The sequence below is a fragment of the Microplitis mediator genome, chromosome 3, assembly GCF_029852145.1.
Source record: "Microplitis mediator isolate UGA2020A chromosome 3, iyMicMedi2.1, whole genome shotgun sequence".
Classification (NCBI taxonomy): domain Eukaryota; kingdom Metazoa; phylum Arthropoda; class Insecta; order Hymenoptera; family Braconidae; genus Microplitis; species Microplitis mediator.
This window is the reverse complement of record NC_079971.1, coordinates 24,378,884-24,399,239: the sequence shown is the minus strand read 5'-3', so window position 1 is coordinate 24,399,239 and position 20,356 is coordinate 24,378,884. Positions and strand designations below refer to the sequence as shown.

Below are 20,356 nucleotides of genomic sequence, written 5' to 3'. Positions count from 1 at the left end.
ATGAATCATATAAATAAATTTGACATATATCATGACATACATATATATAAAATCTGTATGAAGTCATATATTTTCTAACCTCCAAAAACTAAAATTAATCAACTTAAGCAATAAAAATTATTAGTAAAAAAATGAAAGTAAACAATAAATATTCTTTTAAATTCACATTGTCCGCGCTGAGAAAAAAATAATTTCGAATATTGCGATTGAAAGAAAACCCTCTAGAGTTCATTAAAATCCGCAAGTGAGGCGTGAGTAAAACGTTGACTCAGATCTCGAATAAAGATCAAAGATTTGCAAAGGAAATTTTTTTTTGAATGAAATAAAATCAAGGAATCTAACTTTAGACTTTATCGGAATTAAAAAGCAGTACTGTACTTGAATAATCTCGATCGGAATAAAAATATAAAAATAGATCAGAGGACAGAGTAAAAGAACGTGTGAATTCGAGGTTATCGAATCTTAATTATAATTTATTTACATATTTATTAAAAGTAGTATAGACAAAAACCAAAATAAATAAAAAAAATTATATTTAACAACTTAATTAACATTTCTGTAGCTCGGCTTGGATAAAGACGAGGTCAGTTGTACTAAATTCCATGGCAAGACTTAATTATATACATATATATTTATTTATTACATAAAATATATATGGTGTGGCCGTGTGACAACACCCATAAAAATAATATAACATATCGCACACGTCTTGCAATTATATTTATATATATAAATATATATTCACTCATCATACTCGTTTATTACACACATGTGTCTTTCTCTTCCTCTCGACTCTTTTTATCAATCAACAAATTAATTATCTATTAGGCCGGTTGTTAAAAATTAAATTTTATCAGACGCACCATAAAATCTTCTGTTTACTGAAAAAGTACCTGGGAATTTTGGTTTTTTTTTTTTTTAAGTAAAAAAAACACGTGCCGCAGGACGACCAAAGTTCATTTTTCGATGCGATTGCAGTTTTTTTCAAATATCTCATGAAATATGCAGATTTAAAGAAAAAATCATAGGAACAATTTTGTAGGAAATTGAATTTTGGACAAAAAAAGTCATATTCATTTTTTTTATAAAATGCGTATTTACGAAGATATTTTGAAAAAACATTTGTAATCCTTAAAATGCCCAATTGATAAGATCTAAAAAAGTTTTTTGAAAATATCTTCATAAATACGCATTTTATAAAAAAAATGAACATGACCTTTTTTGTCAAGAATTTAATTTCCTATAAAATCGTCCCTATGGTTTTTTCCTTAAATCTGCATATTTCATGAGATATTTGAAAAAAACCGCGAGTGTATCGAAAAATGAACTTTGATTCTGCGGCACGTGTTCTTTTTACTTAAAACGAAAAAACCAAATTCTCCAGGTATTCTTTCACTAAAAAGAAGCTTTTTATGGGGCGTCTGATAAAATTAAATTTTTAACGACCACCCTATTATCTATACTAAATCTATAAACAAACAATTCATCATTTGCTTTTTTTGTAATTAATCCCCACGCAGAATTTTTGAAATCGATTTTCAACTGCAAGCTTATTCAGAAAATATGAATAATAATAATAAGAAAACTAGTAGTCTATTGGTCAGATGCTAAATTTTGATAATTTATTACTGGATATTAATATAATCATATTCGCTTACGACAACCATCGTCTTATTGCTTTTTCAAAGTGCTTCGTCTTTTCACTTATCTATCAAGTCATTCATTTTTTCTTACATTCACTTCTTTTTTTTTTATCTTACATTTTATTTATTTTATTACTGAGATTTTTTCATGAAATTGCTACCATTTTTTTTTTTTTTTTTTTTTTTTTTTATGACACGGTATTGTATTGTCATATATTTTTTTATATACTAAATATACAACTTGTCAATATTTGGATATTTTATGTATTAAATATTAAGATTTCAATGAATAATTGGGACTAGAGAATTTAGAATATAAACTACTGGTTAATTTGACTAGAGCGATAGGGACTGTGGCGCGTATGCCTGAGGCTAGAACTCGTACGCGGGAGATCAGGGTTCGAATCCCGGCTTGGGAGAAAACAATCGCACTGTATTTTTCACTCGGTTTTTGAGTCGTAGATTTTGAATATCAATGAGAAAAAATAATAATAGTAATTAAAGTGACAAAAAAAAAATTGTGATTTCCCTGGTGAAAAATTTTCGGAATTTTCTATGAAAAACTCAGTTTAAGAGTTCTAAAGACTTTTTCGGAGTTTTTCCAGAGAAAAGTCTGAAAAATTTCCACCAGAGTTGATTTTATTGAATTGCGATTTATCCGAGTAAAAAAAAGTCGACGTCGAACTTCGAAATTTGAGAAATTTTAGAAATTTTTCATTACTAATAGACCCGGGTCAGAAATAAATCGATTTAGACTTTTTTAAAAAATTATTGAATGGAATTGGAAGATGTAATAAAAATTTTGCAAGGACGTTTCCAAAAAATTAATTCATTCCTTACTGAATTTTTGAAATATTAAACAATCACTGAAAAAAGCTCAAAATTTTCAATTTTCTCGAGATTTTTATAGAAATTTTCATTATAAAAGTTCAAAATTTTCGATTCTTCCGATTTTTTTTAAATTATAAAAAAATTGAATTTGAGTCAAAGAAATTGCTAAAGTTTTGAATTTTTCCAGAACTTCTATTAGTATCAAAGTTCGGAAAAGTTTGACTTTTCCAAATTTTCATGCCGATGAAAATTTCTGCGATATCGTAAATTTTGATCTTTTCTACTCAAAATTTTATTTCCAACTTCCCAAAAGTTTAAAAATGTTCGACAAAAAATGAAAATTGTCTCAAATTTCGAAGTTCAAAGTTTGTTTTTAACGCGGAATACTTTAATTGAGTATACGTACAGCAGCCGAAAAAATTTATTAACTGTTTCTTAAGCAATTTCATGAGAATGCCTCTTTAAATTTATTATTTACAAAACTTTATCTATCAACAATCCATTTATATATATATTTAATTAAACTTTTGTTAAACTGGTAATTGTTTGCCAGTTCAATTTAACACGTGACCTATTTCCTTCACAAAATTAAAACGTACTATAATATACTACAATTGTATCTTATTTAATATATATGTCGCCCAAAATATCTAGCCAATTTCAAATAATGAAGATTTATATCACATATATATATGAATAAAAGATATATGAAAATAAACAGATCTCTTATTGTTCCCAAATTTGAAATTCGTTCCAAGTTACAGAGGAGAATAAATTCAAAATATATGATCACATAATTGAAATTACACTTTAGCTTGTAGACAATTAAATGCTTTGATAAATTTGTGTGTTCACTAATCAAACATTTATCACTTTTAATTATAGATAATTTCATAAGAATGTGTCAATAATTTAAATTTACGAATATTTGAATTATTTGGAAATTTTCCACTATTCGGGTTTTTGAATTTTTCGTAAAATTTTGAATCATTCAAAATCTGAATTTTCGTAATTAATTTTGGAAATTTTTTTAGACTAATCAGAATTTTGATTAAAAATATAATGATCAAAATTTGAACAGAAAATTCTAATTTTAATCAGATAACGAAAATTTATCAATAATTCAAAAATTTACGAATAATTTTGAATTATATGGAGATTTTCCTGTTAGGAAATTTTTGAATCATTCGAAAATCTGAATTATTCGTAATTAATTTTGGAAATTTTTTTAGACCAATCAGAATTTGAATAAAAAATATACTGATCAAAATTTGAACCGAAAATTCCAATTCCAATCAGATAACGAAAATTTATCTATAATTCAAAAATTTACGAATAATTTTGAATTACATGGAAATTTTCCTGTTAGGAAATTTTTAAATCATTCGAAAATCTGAAATATTCGTAATTAATTTTGGATATTTTTTTTGTTCAATAAAAATTTAGATAAAAATTTCTGGTTCGAAATTCGAACCGGAAATTTCGATTTCAATCGAATAGAGGAAATTCGTCAATAATACGGAAATTTACTAATAATTTTGAATTCAGAAATTTTCAAATTATTCGGGAGTTTTTGAATCGTTTAAAAAATCTGAATTATTTGCAAATTCATTTTGGAAATTTTTTTAAATCAATCAGAATTTAGATAAAAGTTTCCTGTTCAAAATTCAAACCGGAAATTCGAATGTCAATTAAATAACAGAAATTTACCAATAATTAGAAAATTTGCGAATAATTTTGAATTATTTGGAAATTTTTCTATTCGGGAATTTTTGAATCATTCAAAAATCTGAATCATTCGTAACGTATTTTGGGAAATTTTTTTTAAATCAATCAAAATTTAGATATACAATTTTAAGTTCGAAATTTGAACCGGAAATTCAAATTCCATTTGAATAATTCAAAAATTTACTAATAATTCGAAAACATGAATAATTTTGAGTACTTGAATTATTTCTTAACTTGGGAATTTTTCCTAAATTTTCAAACTTTTCGTAAGTTTTCCAATAATTCATAAATTTTCAAATTATCCAAAAAAACTGAATTATTCAAAATTAATTCAAATAATTTCCCTTTTGTTTAATCATGACCTCAACAAAAATTCTCCATCCCCAATTCGAACAAAATTTTCTAATTCCCATCGAATAGTTCGAAAATTCCCAAATAATTCAAAAACTCAAAAATAACCAAAAATTTCCACTTATTCCAAAATTCAAATTCCAAATCGAACAGTAAAATCCCTCGTAAATTATTCGCACATTCTTACAATTAAAATCTCAAAAAAAAATTTAAAATTCAAAATTCAAAAATTTATTTTTGACATCAATCGCCTGTCATTCCGTGACACACAAGACACTGAAACACTGAAACAAGATCTTTTAGGAGTGAGCAGAAGCAAAATGCCTCATTATAAATATATATGAAATATATATAAATATATGTATGTTGACAATGGCCTTAAATAAAAAAAAAAGTACGGTTTATTTTCAGACAACGACTCTGATGGGGCTTCTCAAGACTGCGCGGTTACTGCGTTTAGTCCGAGTCGCAAGAAAAATAGACCGATACAGTGAATACGGAGCCGCTGTATTGCTGCTGCTTATGGCGACGTTTGCGTTGATCGCCCACTGGATGGCTTGCATTTGGTAAACATAATAAATAATAATAATACACAACAATGACATGAGATCTTAAATACTGAATAGGGAATCGGAAATCGATATAAATATGTACTAACAAGTGACTTGTTGTGCAGGTACGCTATTGGAAATGCTGAAAGGCCACTTTTGAAAAGTAAAGTCGGCTGGCTCGATATACTCGCAAATGACACTCATCAATTCTATTATCACAATAATACTGGCGGACCTAGTATTAAGGTAAATAAATTACTGTCTGTATTTTAAATCGAGAGATTTTTTTTTTTTACTTGAGTGAACTCTTAAAAAATAGAGGAGAGGGGGAAAAAATGAGACATTTTTTTGGAAATTTTTATCTAGTCTCTAGAAAAGTATGGGGTAAGATGGTCATGAGCAAGGTGACCATTTTTGAATTTTGACAAAAAAAAATTTCGTGTTTACTGAAATTCGAAAAAGCAAAATAATGCGCAAAAAAATAGAAAAAAAAATTAAATTGTGGGAAAATTTTAAAATTATTGAGGGAAATAAATTAAATATAAACAGTCGGTCATATATTTTTGACTATGAAAGAAACTCGTTTCAAAAAGATTCTAAAAAAGTTCCGCATGTGGAACTTCTAAACATGAGACAGATTAGAATTTCGAATAGAACTTTTTTGGAACGTTAGTAATTTTGGTAAAAAAAAAGTTTTTAGGAGTGAATTTAGAGTCAAAAAAGGACGTTTTTGGAAATTTTTTGGAATTTTATATGGACATTCCAAAAAAGTTACATAATCAACATTTTTGACCTTTTTCGGAAGCTAAAAAAGACGTTCCAAAAACATTCAAAAATGGTTCCAAAATCATTACTTTACAACCTATTACACAACTAAAACAGGTGTTCCAAAAACATTCCAAAAAAAGTCCAAAATCACCACTTTTGACTTTTTTTTGACTAAAATTGGCGTTTCAAAATCACTTCTTTTGAATTTTTTATAGAACAAAAAAAAGTCCATAAAAAATTACAAAAAAGTTCCAAGATCGTCATTTTTTAACTCTAAATTTGCTCACAAAATTTTTTTTTTTTACCATCAAAATTACTCACTTTCCAAAAAAGTTCCACTCGAAGTTCGAATCTGTCACATGTTTAGAAGTTCCACATGCGGAACCATAGAATATTTTTTTTTAAATTCATTTTTGAAATTTATTAAAAAAAAGTTTTTAAAATTTTACCTGTCAGCTTTTTCGCGGATTTTTGAGAAAGTAACAGATAAGAAACTGAAAAAAAAATTTTTGGTCAAAATTTTGAAATGGTCGCAACATTTAGGATGACCAACTTACCCATATTTTTTCTAAACACTGCAGACACCTTTTTCAAAAAAATGTTTTTTGTTAATCTTTATATGTAATCTCTAAAAAAAGTACAGGGTAATTTGGTCACGACAAAATACCCGTCGAAAAATTTGGTCTGATTTAAGTCTAGATTTAATTTGGGCTCATTTTGCCCCACTCACTCTAAATTGAGAGAAGAAAAAAAACTAAAAATTTTTTCAATTGACTCAAAATTTCGTAAAAAAACATGAACCCCCATGAAAAAAATTTATAAAGAAAATATATGTTAAAATATAAAAAAAATATATTAAAAATACATAAAAAATATATAAATATATATAAAATATGTAGAAAAAATATATTTTAAATAGCTAATTTTTGGCCGATTTTCGTATATATTTTATATATTTTAAATATATTAAAAATATATCTTAGAATATATAAAAAATATATTTTTTATATAATATTTTTTTTTTTTTATAGATTTAAAATATATTACTAATATATTTTTTTTATATTTTTAAATATAAGAAAAATATATTTTTCGTATATTTTTATACATGTATTTTTTATAAATTTTTAATATATTTAAAATATATAAAATATATACGAAAATCGGCCAAAAGTTAGCTATTTAAAATATATTTTTTATACATATTTTTTATATGAAAAATATATTTTTTTTATATTTTAACATATATTTTTTTTATAAATTTTTTTCATGGGAGAATGTATAATTTGATATTTATATTCATACTTATGTTTATTACAGAGTCGTTACATAACTGCACTATACTTCACCTTCAGCAGTCTTACGTCAGTAGGTTTTGGAAACGTCGCGCCCAACACAGATACCGAAAAAATTTTTACAATCATCGTGATGTTGATTGGATGTAAGTTTATTTTTATATAAAAAAAAAATACGATTGCAGGCGGACGGTTGACTGGAGTCAGTGGGTTTTTTAAAACCGCAAGTCGGTTTCTTTTAATGGAGCATAAGAAAATTGTATCAAAAGTATCGGTAGAGTTTAAAACTATGTCAGCTAGCCAAATATTTATTTGAATTTGATAAAAGTTTGGAAGAAGTTCTTAAGTCAATAAACTGAATGAAATTTCGTTGAGTTTAAAGTAAATTTTTACACGATCTTAAAGTTCTGTTTGTAAATAAGTTTCAAATATCAGTGGGAAGTTCTGCTATTGATTACTTCGGGTAAATAGACATCATTAGAGAGATCAAAATAGAGTAGTCCATAATTAGAGAAGTGCTAATTAATGTAATCACTTTTTATATACAGAAGCCGAGTTAATTTTTTTTTTATTTTTTTAAAATTCCCGCTAATTATTTGAAAGCCGACGCTTTATTTTTAGTCACAAAAATTCGAATAATAAACATTTTTTTAAGTTTTTTTTTATTTTCACAATTTTTTTGAATTTGAAAAATTTGGTATTCAAAATTTTACTGTCAAAAATAACCGGAAAAATTTTTTTCTCCCATTTTTAAGAAAATTTCCTGCTATTTTTTGACTTTGAAATTTTTTTTTTATTAAAAATTTGAGTCTTTAAAAAAAACCGCGAAAAATTCCTCCGATTTTACGTCCATGAAATTTTTTTTTTACCATTTTCCAAAAAAATTCCACTAATTATTTGAAAGCCGACGCTCTATTTTTAGTCACAAAAATTCGAATAGTAAACGTTTTTTTTATTTTCACAATTTTTTTGAATTTGAAAAATTTGGTATTCAAAATTTTACTGTCAAAAATAACCGGAAAAATTTTTTTCTCCCACTTTTAAGAAAATTTCCTGCTATTTTTTTTATTTTGAATTTTTTTTTCATTGAAAATTTGAGTCTAAAAAAAACCGCGAAAAATTCCTCCGACTTAACGTCCATGAAATTTTTATTTTCCTATTTTCCCAAAAAATTCCACTAATTATTTGAAAGCCGACGCTCTATTTTTAGTCACAAAAATTCGAATAATAAACGTTTTTTTTTATTTTCACAATTTTTTTGAATTAGAAAAATTTGGTATTCAAAATTTTACCGTCAAAAATAACCAAAAAAATTTTTTTCTCCCACTTTTAGGAAAATTTCCTGCTATTTTTTTGATTTTGAAATTTTTTTTCATTGAAAATTCTTTAAAAAAAACCGCAAAAATTCCTCCGATTTTACGTCCATGAAATTTTTTTTTTCCCATTTTCTCAAAAAATTCCACTAATTATTTGAAAGCCGACGCTCTATTTTTGGCGCCAAAAAAAAAAATTTCCTATTCTATTTTACTACAGACAAAAAAAATCAAAACTTTTTCGCACATGAAAATTTTTTTTCCCATTTTCCATTAAAATTTCATTTCCATTATTTAAATTTTCCCGCCTTTTTTTCAAATCGTGCCAATTTCTACTAGTAAAAAATTATCAACATCAAAAATTTTTTTGCAGCCCTCATGTACGCGAGTATCTTCGGAAACGTGTCAGCAATAATCCAACGACTGTACAGCGGAACCGCGCGATACCACACGCAGATGCTGCGTGTCCGTGAATTCATTCGTTTCCATCAGATCCCGAACCCACTGAGGCAGCGACTGGAAGAATATTTCCAGCACGCGTGGACTTACACCAACGGTATTGATATGAATAGCGTCTTGAAAGGGTTCCCCGAGTGCCTTCAGGCGGACATTTGTCTTCATCTGAACCGGCAACTTCTCAACAACTGCAAAGCTTTCGAAAAGGCCAGTCCCGGTTGCCTGAGGTAAGAAAAAAAAACTGGGGCAACTGGCAGTAAATTCAAAACTTTAAACTGGGCTTTGTTGTACTAAAAGTTGTTCACTTTCAGGGCGCTCTCGCTCAAGTTCAAAACAACCCACGCTCCGCCTGGGGATACGCTGGTCCATCGTGGAGACGTTCTTACCTCGCTCTACTTCATATCGCGCGGCAGCATTGAGATACTGAAGAATGACATCGTGATGGCGATTCTTAATCCCCCGGACATATTTGGGGAAAATCCCTGCGAGCATCCTACTGTTGGAAAGTCTTCCTGCAATGTACGGGCACTTACTTACTGTGATTTACATAAAATACATCGAGATGATCTTCTAGATGTCTTAGCCCTCTATCCGGAGTTTCATCAACATTTTATTGAAAATTTGGAGATTACTTTTAATATGAGAGATGTAAGTTCATTTTTATTTTTTAATTGAAACGAGAAATCTTTTTTTCAATGTCATTTTGGGACGCGGATAATAGTCGCGACAAAATGGCCGCCGTGGATAACCGCGAGAAAATGGCCGACATGCAAAACAGTAAAAGTCTTCTGATTTGAGGTTAAAAAATTGCGGGAATTGGAGCCGCGGATGACTGTCACCAAAATTACGAAATTCGGGGCCCGTTAAATGAAACCTTTATAATAAAATTCAAATTTGGGTCTGTCAAAAATAACCGTAAGAAAAATTTCCTGATGGAGGTCGATTGAAAATAACCGCGAATGAAATTCCGTCACTAGAATCACTCAATTTTGGGCCCGTAGAAAATAATCGTGAAAAAAATTCGAGTTTGGGTCTGTCATAAATAACCGCGAAGAAAAATTCCCGGACTTGAGGCCCGTTAAAAATAACCGCAATAAAAATTACCGTCATCAAAATTATCAAAGTCGGGGCCCATTAAATAAAAGCGTGATAAAAAACTCGAATTTGGGTCTGTCAAAAATAACTGCAAGAAAAATTCCCTAATTGGGGTCCATTAAAAATAACCGAGACAAAAATTACCGTCACGAATCACCTAATTTTGGGCCCGTAGAAAATACCGATGACAAAAAAACTCAATTTTGGGTCTGTCGTAGATAACCGTGAAGAAAAATTCCCTGACTTGGGGCCCATGGAAAATAACCGCAATAAAAATTACAGTCACTCAAATTATCAAATTCGGGCCCATTTAATAAAACTATGATAAAAAAAACCCTAAATTTAGGCCTGTCAAAAATAACTGCAAGAAAAATTCCCTAATTGGGGTCCACTAAAAATAACCGCGACAAAAATTACCGTCACGAGTCGCCTAATTTTGGGCCCGTAGAAAATACTGATGACAAAAAAACTCAATTTTGGGTCCGTCGTAGATAACCGTGAAGAAAAATTCCCTGACTTGGGGCCCAAAGAAAATAACCGCAATTAAAATTACAGTCACTCAAATTATCAAATTCAGGCCCATTTAATAAAACTATGATAAAAACTCTAAATTTGGGTCTATCAAAAATTCGATAATTGGGGTCCACTAAAAATAACCGCGACAAAAATTACCGTCATTTGAATCATCTAATTTTGGGCCCGTACAAAATACCGATGACGAAAAACTCAATTTTGGGTCTGGAATAAATAACCGCAATAAAAATTACCGTAAAGAAAAATTCCCTGACTTAGGGCCCGTTAAAAATAACCACAAAAAAATTACCGTCGCCAAAATTACCGAGTTCGGGGCCCGTAAAAATAACTGTATCGAAAATTTCTCCAATTTGGGTCTTATTAAAAATAACCGCGACAAAATTACCGCCACTAAAATGACCAAATTTCCAGTCCGTATAAAATAACCCCGCGAAAAATCACTAACTATGGGTCCGTTATAAATAACCGTCCCAAAAATCACCATAACGATTCAAAATTAATTCCCAATCATCTAATAAAATAATAAAAATTCCTAAGGACGAGCAAGCAGGAGTCGATCCAATATCAGCGCGATTTCCTGTGAGCACTCCAACAGACGTAGATGGAGACACTCGAAGATTTGCGTTCCGTCCACCGCGTTATCGATATGGACCAGGTGTCATCGGTGCACCAAATACTCACCTAGTGCCGACAGGTCGTCAGGACTCGTTCCAAGACGACCCCGACGACTAGTAAGTATTCACCCCCCACCCTCCCCCAGATGCAATAAAATAAATCTTACCCGGCAACACTTTTTTAGCGACAAGTCAAGTGGCCACGGGATCCTGGAGTTCAGTACCGACAAAGCGGGTCAAGATGTCACTCCAATGAACCTCGAGTTCGACGAACCCAAGCAACGAAGCTCGACCCTAAACTCCATTACCGGTAAAATATTCATCTGTTATTTTTTCATAAAACTTTTTTACTTTCCTACTCCATTAATTTATAAAAAAAAAAAAAAAAAAAAACTATAAATATTTATTTACTATTTACTTTGCAAGTTCCTTGCACGATAGTGTGTTAATTCAAAGTTAAGCACGACTTTAAAGTCGGTATATTTATTTACGTATTTATTTTATAACTTTTTAAAAGCTAGCGTGGATGCTCTGCGATCTTTAGCAATCATCCCATCCTCTAATTTTTTTTTTTTTTTTTTACTGTTATTACATTTTGAATTTATGAGTAAGACGTTAATTATTTAAAAACATAACACACACACAATCATTTATCGCTTTCTCGCGTTTATTTCAACTTTACACGTAAGTAAAAAACGGTTAAAAAAATATTAAACGTTTTCGCGCTTTGCGTGTTAACATAATCTGTCATTTTATCATCAATCAGGGTTGCGAAGTCATTAATTTAATTAATTAATTCATTTTTTTTTTTTCCGGTGGAATTTTTTTTATTGTGAAATTTTTTTTATATATTTGTTGATATGTCATAATATATGTTTGGATAGAGAGAAGGAGGGGAAGGGGACATTTTTGGGAAAATTATACTGAGGGGTAATTTGGACCGCTGTAGAAAAAAATTTGAATCTGAAATCGGGTCAAATTTTTGATAGAAAAATTTAAGGGAATTTTTTTTTTTTTTATATCCGGCGGAATTTTTTTTTTATTTTTGTGAAAATTATGTAGGGGGGAAATTTGAGCCGCTGTAAAAAATTTTTGAATCTGAAATCAGGCGTAAAATTTTGGATGGAAAAACTTAAGTGAATTTTTTTTATTTATGTCCGGCGGAATTTTTGTTTTATTGTGAAAATTTTGTCATATATTTGAATATTTGTTGATATATATAATATATTTTTGTATGAAGAAAGAAGTAGGGGAAGGGGAAATTTTGGGGAAAATTATATAAAGGGGCAATTTGGACCACTGTAACAAATTTTTGAATCCAAAATCGGGTATAAATTTTTGATAGAAAAATTTAAGTGAATTTTTTTTTTTATATATTTCCGGTGGAATTTTTTGATTTTTGTGAAAATTATATAGAGGGGCAATTTGGGCCGTTGTAAAAAATTTTTGGATCTAAAATCAGGCGTAAAATTTTGGATGGAAAAATTAAAGTGAATTTTTTTTATTTATGTCCGGCGGAATTTTTTTTTTTGTTGTGAAAATTTTGGAATATATTTGAATATTTGTTGATATATATAATATATGTTTGTATAGAAAAAGAAGTAGGGGAAGGGGAAATTTTTGGGAAAATTATACACAGGGTTAAGATGGACCGCCCTAAAAAACTTTTGAATTTGAAATCGGGCTTGAAAATTTTTGATTGAAAAATTGAATTAAAGTTTGCGTTAAAAATTAAATTTTACATATGAAATTGAGAAAAATATTAGAATAGAATTTTGAGAAAATTTCTTTTTAAAAAGGAAAATTTTTCGAAAATTCTGTCATAATTTTAGAGGAGAAAAAAATTTTATTTTAAGAATAAATTAAAAATTTGAATTTTTTGTAGACCGGCCCTTCTTGACCTCCCACACAAATTTTTACGGTGACCCATTTTGCGCCGCATTCAAAATTGTCTTTTTTGTGGCTCATATTTACTTCTCATTTTGGGCCTAAAAATCTCACAGTAAAAATTTTTCCATCGGCCCATTTTACCCACATTCAAAAATAATTTTTTTACCGCCATTTTGAAACTGCGTCTATATTTTGGTCCCACGACATACCAAAGAAGCCTAAAATTTTTTCATCATCCCCTTTCCCTTCCCCCTCCCCCCTTCTGTCTCAAGTATCAAAAAAGTTTTAAATTACAACCAAGTACAGAATTAATTAAAAAAAAATTTCCACAAATTTATGACTTCCTAATAATTAATAACTTGCAACCCTGTCAAAAAATAATTAATTAAATTAATTACAAAAAATGAAATCAATTGAAAAAAATTCTCTTGCACAAAAATAATTAATTAATTATTATAAAAAAAAAAAAAAAAAAAAAATTACCCACGTTTGAGTACGACTCAAAGTCGGTTTAACGCCTATAAAACCTGGTTGTTCAGGCATGCTAACCCACCTCAAGCGCAGCATACCGGACCTTCGACAGCACACTAAGATCCACCTGCAGCCGCTAACGAGTCACGACTACTTGGCTAAACAAGGTAAGCAGTATGTTCATTAACAACAACAACAGACAATTTATCTATAAATAATCAGAAAAGAAAAAAAACATTGATAAGTAACTTAACAAAAGAACGATGAGTTAATTTATTGGGCAGCACCTTCAACGTCAGCACATGCACGCCTTGTCTGAATCTGCCGACCGGCAGTCAGCTAAATCATTTCTCAAAATAAAATACTAACTTGTATATGAGACTGACGTCAACTCATTTACTTACTTATTTATTCATTGTTTTTTTTTTTTTAAATCACAGTGACCACACCATTGACCAGGCCGCCACGCAAAAGTTCGACCAATGGTGATACCAGTCACTGTAATATTATTCAACCGGTTTCAAATCCATCTAGTCATTACACAACACCATCACCACCTCAGCAACAGCTTCAGCTTCTTCAGCAAAATTCGCATGGTTAGAAATAATCTCGTTCATTTTTTATTGTTGCTCTTATTAACAGTCAATCGGTTATTTGAGCCTTATATTTTAATCGTGGATTTTTTGTAGAAATATATGTATGGGGTAATAACATTCATTACGCTATTTAAAAAAAATTATGTATATAAATGGGTATAAATATATAGTGCATAAGATAGAGAGTTAAATGCACTTTAAAATGAGTACCCACATGCCATATTTATTTAAGATATTTTTCAATATATATATTTATATATGAAAATATATTTCAAAATAAATATGGCATGTGGGTACTCATTTGAAAGCGCGCGTAATTCTCAATATTTTTCTGCACTCAAAAAAAATATATATGTATACTTATATATATATATATATAATATGTATATTTATATAGTGCATTAGATGGCAAATTGGATGCCCTTTAAAATGAGTACCAACATGCCATATTTATTCAACATATTTTTAAAAATATATATTATATTTATATATGAAAATATATATGTATAAAAAATAATTAAAAATAAATATGGCATGTGGGTACTCATTTGAAAGCGCGCGTAATTCTCTATATTTTTCTGCACTCAAAAAAAATATATATGTATACTTATATATACAATATATACATATATAATATATATAGACATATTTATGTAGTGCATTAGATAGCAAATTGGATGCCCTTTAAAATGAGTACCAACATGCCATATTTATTCAACATATTTTTTAAGATATATATTATATTTATCCATGAATATATATATGTATAAAAAATAATTAGAAATAAATATGGTATGTGGGTACTCATTTGAAAGCGCACCTAATTTTCTATATTTTTCTGCACTCAAATATACATGTATATATATGTTTATATATGTATATGTATGTATATGTATATATGTATGTACTATATATATGTACTATATATATGTATATATACATATATATAGTGCATTCAATAGGAATTAAATACACTTTAAAATGAGTACCAACATGCCATATTTATTTAACATATTTTTTAAAATATATATTATATTTATGTATGAAAATATATGTGTGTAAAAAATAATTAAAAATAAATATGGCATGTGGGTACTCATTTAAAAGAGCGTCAAATTCTCTATGTTTATATGCACTCAAATATATACGTATATATACATTTATATTTATACATATATTCGAGACAGGAATTATTTATAAATTTTCGAATCATTCGATGACTTTAAAATATTCATAAATTTCCGCTTTCTTTACATTCACATCAAAATCTTCGATCCAAAAATCGTAAACAAAATTCATATTTCACTCACAATAAATTATAAAAAATTACCGTACGTCAATTTACGACATTAAAAAACCGACGAAAAATGAAAATTTTCCCAACGATTGAAAAACCCAGACATTTTATTATTTTTCGTCTCAAGAATCCATAAGCCGAATTCCATACCTTCAATTCAAATTTTCCCGCCCAAATTCAAATTTCAAATTTCCTACCTCGTCCCTCACATCAATCAAAAATTCAAAATCATCAGCCAACTTAATTCTGATTGACTGTTTACACCTTCACCTAAAAGTAAAAATTCTAATAATAGTTCTGTCAAAAGCAGGTGAGTTTCAAAGCGGACCGGGGCGACCTCTAGAAGACATAAACATCCGCATCGACGATCTGTCGCGTCAAGTGTCATCTCTAGAGCGAACAATGGCAGGGGATCTAAGATTAATCTTGGCGCTGCTCCAGCAGACACTGGACACATCAAAAGACAGTTCCAGCACAGATATGATGCCTGGCACAGCTCCAGCAGCGCCAATTACCGCAGTGAGATCATCCCGAGCACCCGCATTAGCACAAAGATCTGCCAGCGAACCCCAGCCCTCGTCTCTGCCCGGTTCCTCATCCGCTAACGGAAACGGAGCCAAGATACAGTCCAGTGCATCGCACAGTCTCTTCCGGTAAATTTTTTCCCATATTTATTTCCATTAATTAAAAATGCCACTGATTAATCCACTCCCCTACTGTTAATTAACTCTTTTAATTTGTTTACTTTTAAATCGCATGTACTCCCATGAAAAAAAAAAGTGTAATAGATTTATTTCTTCTTATTGTCCATCAACGAAAGCTTTCTTTCAAAATCCCTGGATCAGTTGCATTTGATTTCGGCGCGTTTTGTTTTGGAAAAATTGGACAAGATCCGAAGGTGACGTGATCATACAATCAACTGAATACATAAATAATAATAATACTGTTATTATTTACTATTTACCATATATACTAATAATAAATATATAAGAGAACTTATGTCTCTCTATTAATCTATTCTTCTTCAGCTCGTTTTACAGCAGCGTCACGTGTCTCCATCTACATTTCATTTAAATACATGCCCATTTGACCCTTCTAATCGATCCTGACCTCAAAACGATCTCTGTGGTCACGCGAGACCCAGCGATCGACTCCCTGACGTTCATCACCGAACTTCGTCTAGAGAGAGACTGAACTTCGGACGACCCCCACTACTTGTTGGTTCTGAACTGCGCATGTGTGAGAAAAGTGGGGGAAGTTCAGTTCATTCTCTCGCTGGGACGATTTTACCATTAAAGTTTTTGTTGTTTATTTCTATTATTCAAAGGAGGTAATTTGAGAACCTGAAGATTGTAGATTAGAGATTTTAATATTTACGGAGACAGGTGGCGTTGTTTTATAGATGAGTAAATTTATGGGACATTCGGGATTATAAGGTCAGTGTTTTGGTATTTTGCTGATGGAAATGTGGATGGAAAGTATTTTTAAGGCTTGAATCCCTTGGAATTTAGAGGTTAGGTATCGTGATGCGAGAGGTAATTGGCCCTTATGGCGATCGGGACTGTAAGGGCGCATTAAAAAATCTTTTGTTGAATTGATGGACTTGTTGTTTGGAGTAGAAAATTATAAAATAGGGCTTTTGATATTTTTGCCCTTAGAGCTGAGAATAAGGGCCGTGAGTTATAAGGGCTAATTTCTTTCGTTCTTAGTTTGTGGATAAAGTTTTGTAGAAATGACAGTTTGTAATTTTGTTTATACGCCCTTACGACTTGGGATAAGGACCGGGAATTATAAGGGCCTAAAATATTTCTTACCGTTTTTTAAAATTTTTTATCGGAATACGAATAAGTAATTTTTTTTCATACGCCCTTAAGGCTTGAGATAAGGGCCGGGAATTATAAGGGCCTGAAATATTTTTTTCCGTTTTTTTAAATTTTTTATGTGAACAGGAATAAGTAATTTTTTTTCATACGTCCTTAGAGCCTGAGATAAGGGCCAAGAATTATAAGGGCGTGAAATATAAGGTCATAAACTTTTTTCTGCTTTAGTTTTTTGAAATTTTTTTCATGAATAAAAATTTGTAACTTTTTCTACGCCCTTAGAACTCGAGCTAGGTCCCAAAGGCCATAAGGGCACAAAAAAAAATTGATAAAAATTTGAATTTTTACACTTCTAGTCAAAAACTACATTAATTAGTCAAAAAAATTGTGGGTATATTTGCTAGTATGCGCCCTTACGACATTCGTTACACGATTTAAAATTTCAAAAACATAAAAAATACCGATTTTTTACAAAATTCCCTAAAATTTTTTGATTTCTCACCCGATTCATTTTTGAAAATTGCGCGACACTTAAGTATTTTTCCCACCATTGCAACATCCCAAATATATCCGCGCATGCGCGAGGCCAGGTATTGTAGTAGTGGGGGAAGAACTCATGTCAGTCCTTAATCCGACAGCTTCGCGGCCACAACTCACTTTCCATCAGCAAAACGAACCAAAACTGCTCACCCCCAGCCAACTGGTCTCCGAATGTCCCAACCTCTAACTAGATCTGTAACCTAGTGGCGCATACACATCCACTGTAAATAAAGTCACCGGCTTGCTCGGGTAACTGATGGCTAATGGCAGCTGCTTAAGTAACTAAACCATAGATTAAAACGGCTTAATCAGCCAATTACTAACCAGTATCACTAAAATAAGAAGACTAATTATTGAATAATGGATTTGTCCGGGTAGGCCACCAACCCGCGATCCAACCTCAACCTCATCGGGAACGTCGCGACTCACTCTTACATCAGACACATCAGCCCTCGCCACTGCCCTGCAGAGTGCCCTCAATGGCGGCTCCCGTACAGCCCCAACGAGGTCACAGAGTCAGCCCGTCGATTTAACTGGCCCGCCAATCACTTCCCAAGCCCACCATCACCATCACCAGCTTCACGGATGGCACAGCCAACCTGCCGCCTTTAGACGCGGGGAATTTAGAACCGGGTATTTTTATTTCCATTAAATCCAACCCACCGATTAATCAATTAATCAATCAAACAATCAATTAATCAATTAATCAGCTGACCTACCAACCAATTAACCCACCGATCCCTCCATTAACGCCCAGCTGATTAACGCAATTCAGTTACAGTTCGTTCAACAAACGATCAGAGCCAGAGTCAGACGACCCCTGGACCGCGATACCACCGGCGGTCACGATCGCTACCGGAAGTCTTCAGCGACCCAGGTCAAGTGACTTAAGAAAAGACGGTAAATCTGACAGACTTGCGCAGTCGCAGTCGCAGTTACAGACTCAGACCCAGACCCAGACCTCAGCATCAGCGACATCTGACACCCGGCCCGAGACATCTCGACAACCCAGCGATGAAATTTCGTGGGAGTTTACGATCAACGAAGCCCCGATTGCCAGGTTGGAGTCTCTAGATGAACTTGATCAGGATCATGGTAGTTAGGCAACAGTTTATTTATAATTAATAATAATAATATTCCACATACGGCAGAAACATATCATATGTCTATGTCGTAACCACATTGGCTGTGCTTTTAATTATATCGCATCTCATCTTCGAAAAGCTCTTATTTATTTATGATTAAACTTTCAATATATATATATATATACATATGTGTATGTAGTGGGGTGGCAATGAAAAAATTCTAGTTTGCATGGAAAAACTACCCTCCAAATTTCAAGTCATGGAAAAATTTTCTGGAGGTCGATCGAGAATTCGGGAATTTTGAAAATCGGAAACCCATTTTTTTTTTAATTTTTGGCCCCTTAGTAGTTGACTCTTTTCTATGCAGGCCGTAGAGAAACGACCCGAATTTCAAGTCAAAATATTAAGACTTGAAGGTCGGTGGATATTTTTGAAAATAAATTTATCGAATTTTAAAATCGTTTTGAGCGAACTTTAAATATTAATATTAAGACTTGATCTCGTTATCTCTATTGTTTTATAGTGCGACAAAGGAATTTTGACAGCGAGCGTAATTTAAATTTAAAAATATGATAAAAATAATGAATACTTACAATTAGACAAGGCGGCAACTAATTTTTAAAAATAAAATTCTCTGAGTTTTCCAAGTTTTTCAGTTTAATAATATTTAAATTTCCTGACTATATATGTTGATATTTATTTATTTGTATAGAAAATTACAAAGAAAAATAGTCTAAGGTGATTCAATAAATAATCAATTCAATAAATTTATTTTCAAAAATATCCACCGACCTTCAAGTCTTAATATTTCGACTTGAAATTCGGGTTGTTTCTCTACGGCCTACATACAAAAGATTCAGCAAAGATCCAAAGACAAAAAAAATTGGTTTCATCGTTTTTCGAAATTCAAAAATTTTTCATGACTTGAAATTCGGGGGTAGTTTTTAACTCAAACTAAAATTTCTCACGTGATTTTTAAAAATAAAAACTCGAAAAAATATTACCACCCTAATATATATATATATATATATATATATATATATATATATATATATATATATTTGAGTGCATAAAAGTATAGAGAATTAGACGCTCTTTCAAATGAGTACCCACATGCCATATTTATTTGAAATATTTCCCAAGATATATATTTGTATATAAAAATATATGAATATATATATAAAAAATAAATATGGCATGTGGGTACTCATTTGAAAGAGCGTCGAATTCTCTATACTGTCATGCACTCAAATATATGGATATACATATATATATACATATATGAAGCTTTATGGTATTTAATAATAATAAACGTCCATATTATTTAAAAATAGAAAAAAAATAAATAAGTCACAGCCAAGAGCATTTTCGACGCGAGGTTATGTTTCATTATTGACAACTAGGTTACGTTTTTTTTTATTAACCAATCAGTGATTGGTTAATCAAATAAATATATAAATATATATGAAGAGAGCATT

At 30.6% G+C, this 20,356-nt stretch overlaps 1 protein-coding gene across 21 annotated transcripts in view; it reads left to right on the top strand.

Moving 5' to 3' along the window:
- LOC130666130 (potassium voltage-gated channel subfamily H member 6) overlaps positions 1-19,913 on the top strand; it is an 84,893-nt gene extending 64,980 nt beyond the window's left edge. For 9 of the 21 annotated variants that reach the window (XM_057466869.1, XM_057466872.1, XM_057466873.1 and 6 more), the window contains 14 exons: positions 563-583; positions 4,965-5,119; positions 5,230-5,350; positions 7,193-7,313; positions 8,854-9,163; positions 9,248-9,584; positions 11,103-11,296; positions 11,365-11,489; positions 13,609-13,707; positions 13,981-14,136; positions 15,741-16,086; positions 16,254-16,331; positions 18,172-18,426; positions 18,569-19,912. In XM_057466869.1, coding sequence (XP_057322852.1) covers positions 563-583; positions 4,965-5,119; positions 5,230-5,350; positions 7,193-7,313; positions 8,854-9,163; positions 9,248-9,584; positions 11,103-11,296; positions 11,365-11,489; positions 13,609-13,707; positions 13,981-14,136; positions 15,741-16,086; positions 16,254-16,331; positions 18,172-18,426; positions 18,569-18,896 — 2,646 coding nt within the window. In that variant the 3' untranslated portion in view covers positions 18,897-19,912. Of the gene's footprint in view, positions 1-562; positions 584-4,964; positions 5,120-5,229; positions 5,351-7,192; positions 7,314-8,853; positions 9,164-9,247; positions 9,585-11,102; positions 11,297-11,364; positions 11,490-13,608; positions 13,708-13,980; positions 14,137-15,740; positions 16,087-16,253; positions 16,332-18,171; positions 18,427-18,568 lie in introns of all 21 variants that reach the window. The other 12 variants (XM_057466889.1, XM_057466871.1, XM_057466870.1 and 9 more) reach the window with 12 other exon arrangements.
- The last annotated feature ends 443 nt before the right edge of the window (positions 19,914-20,356 follow it).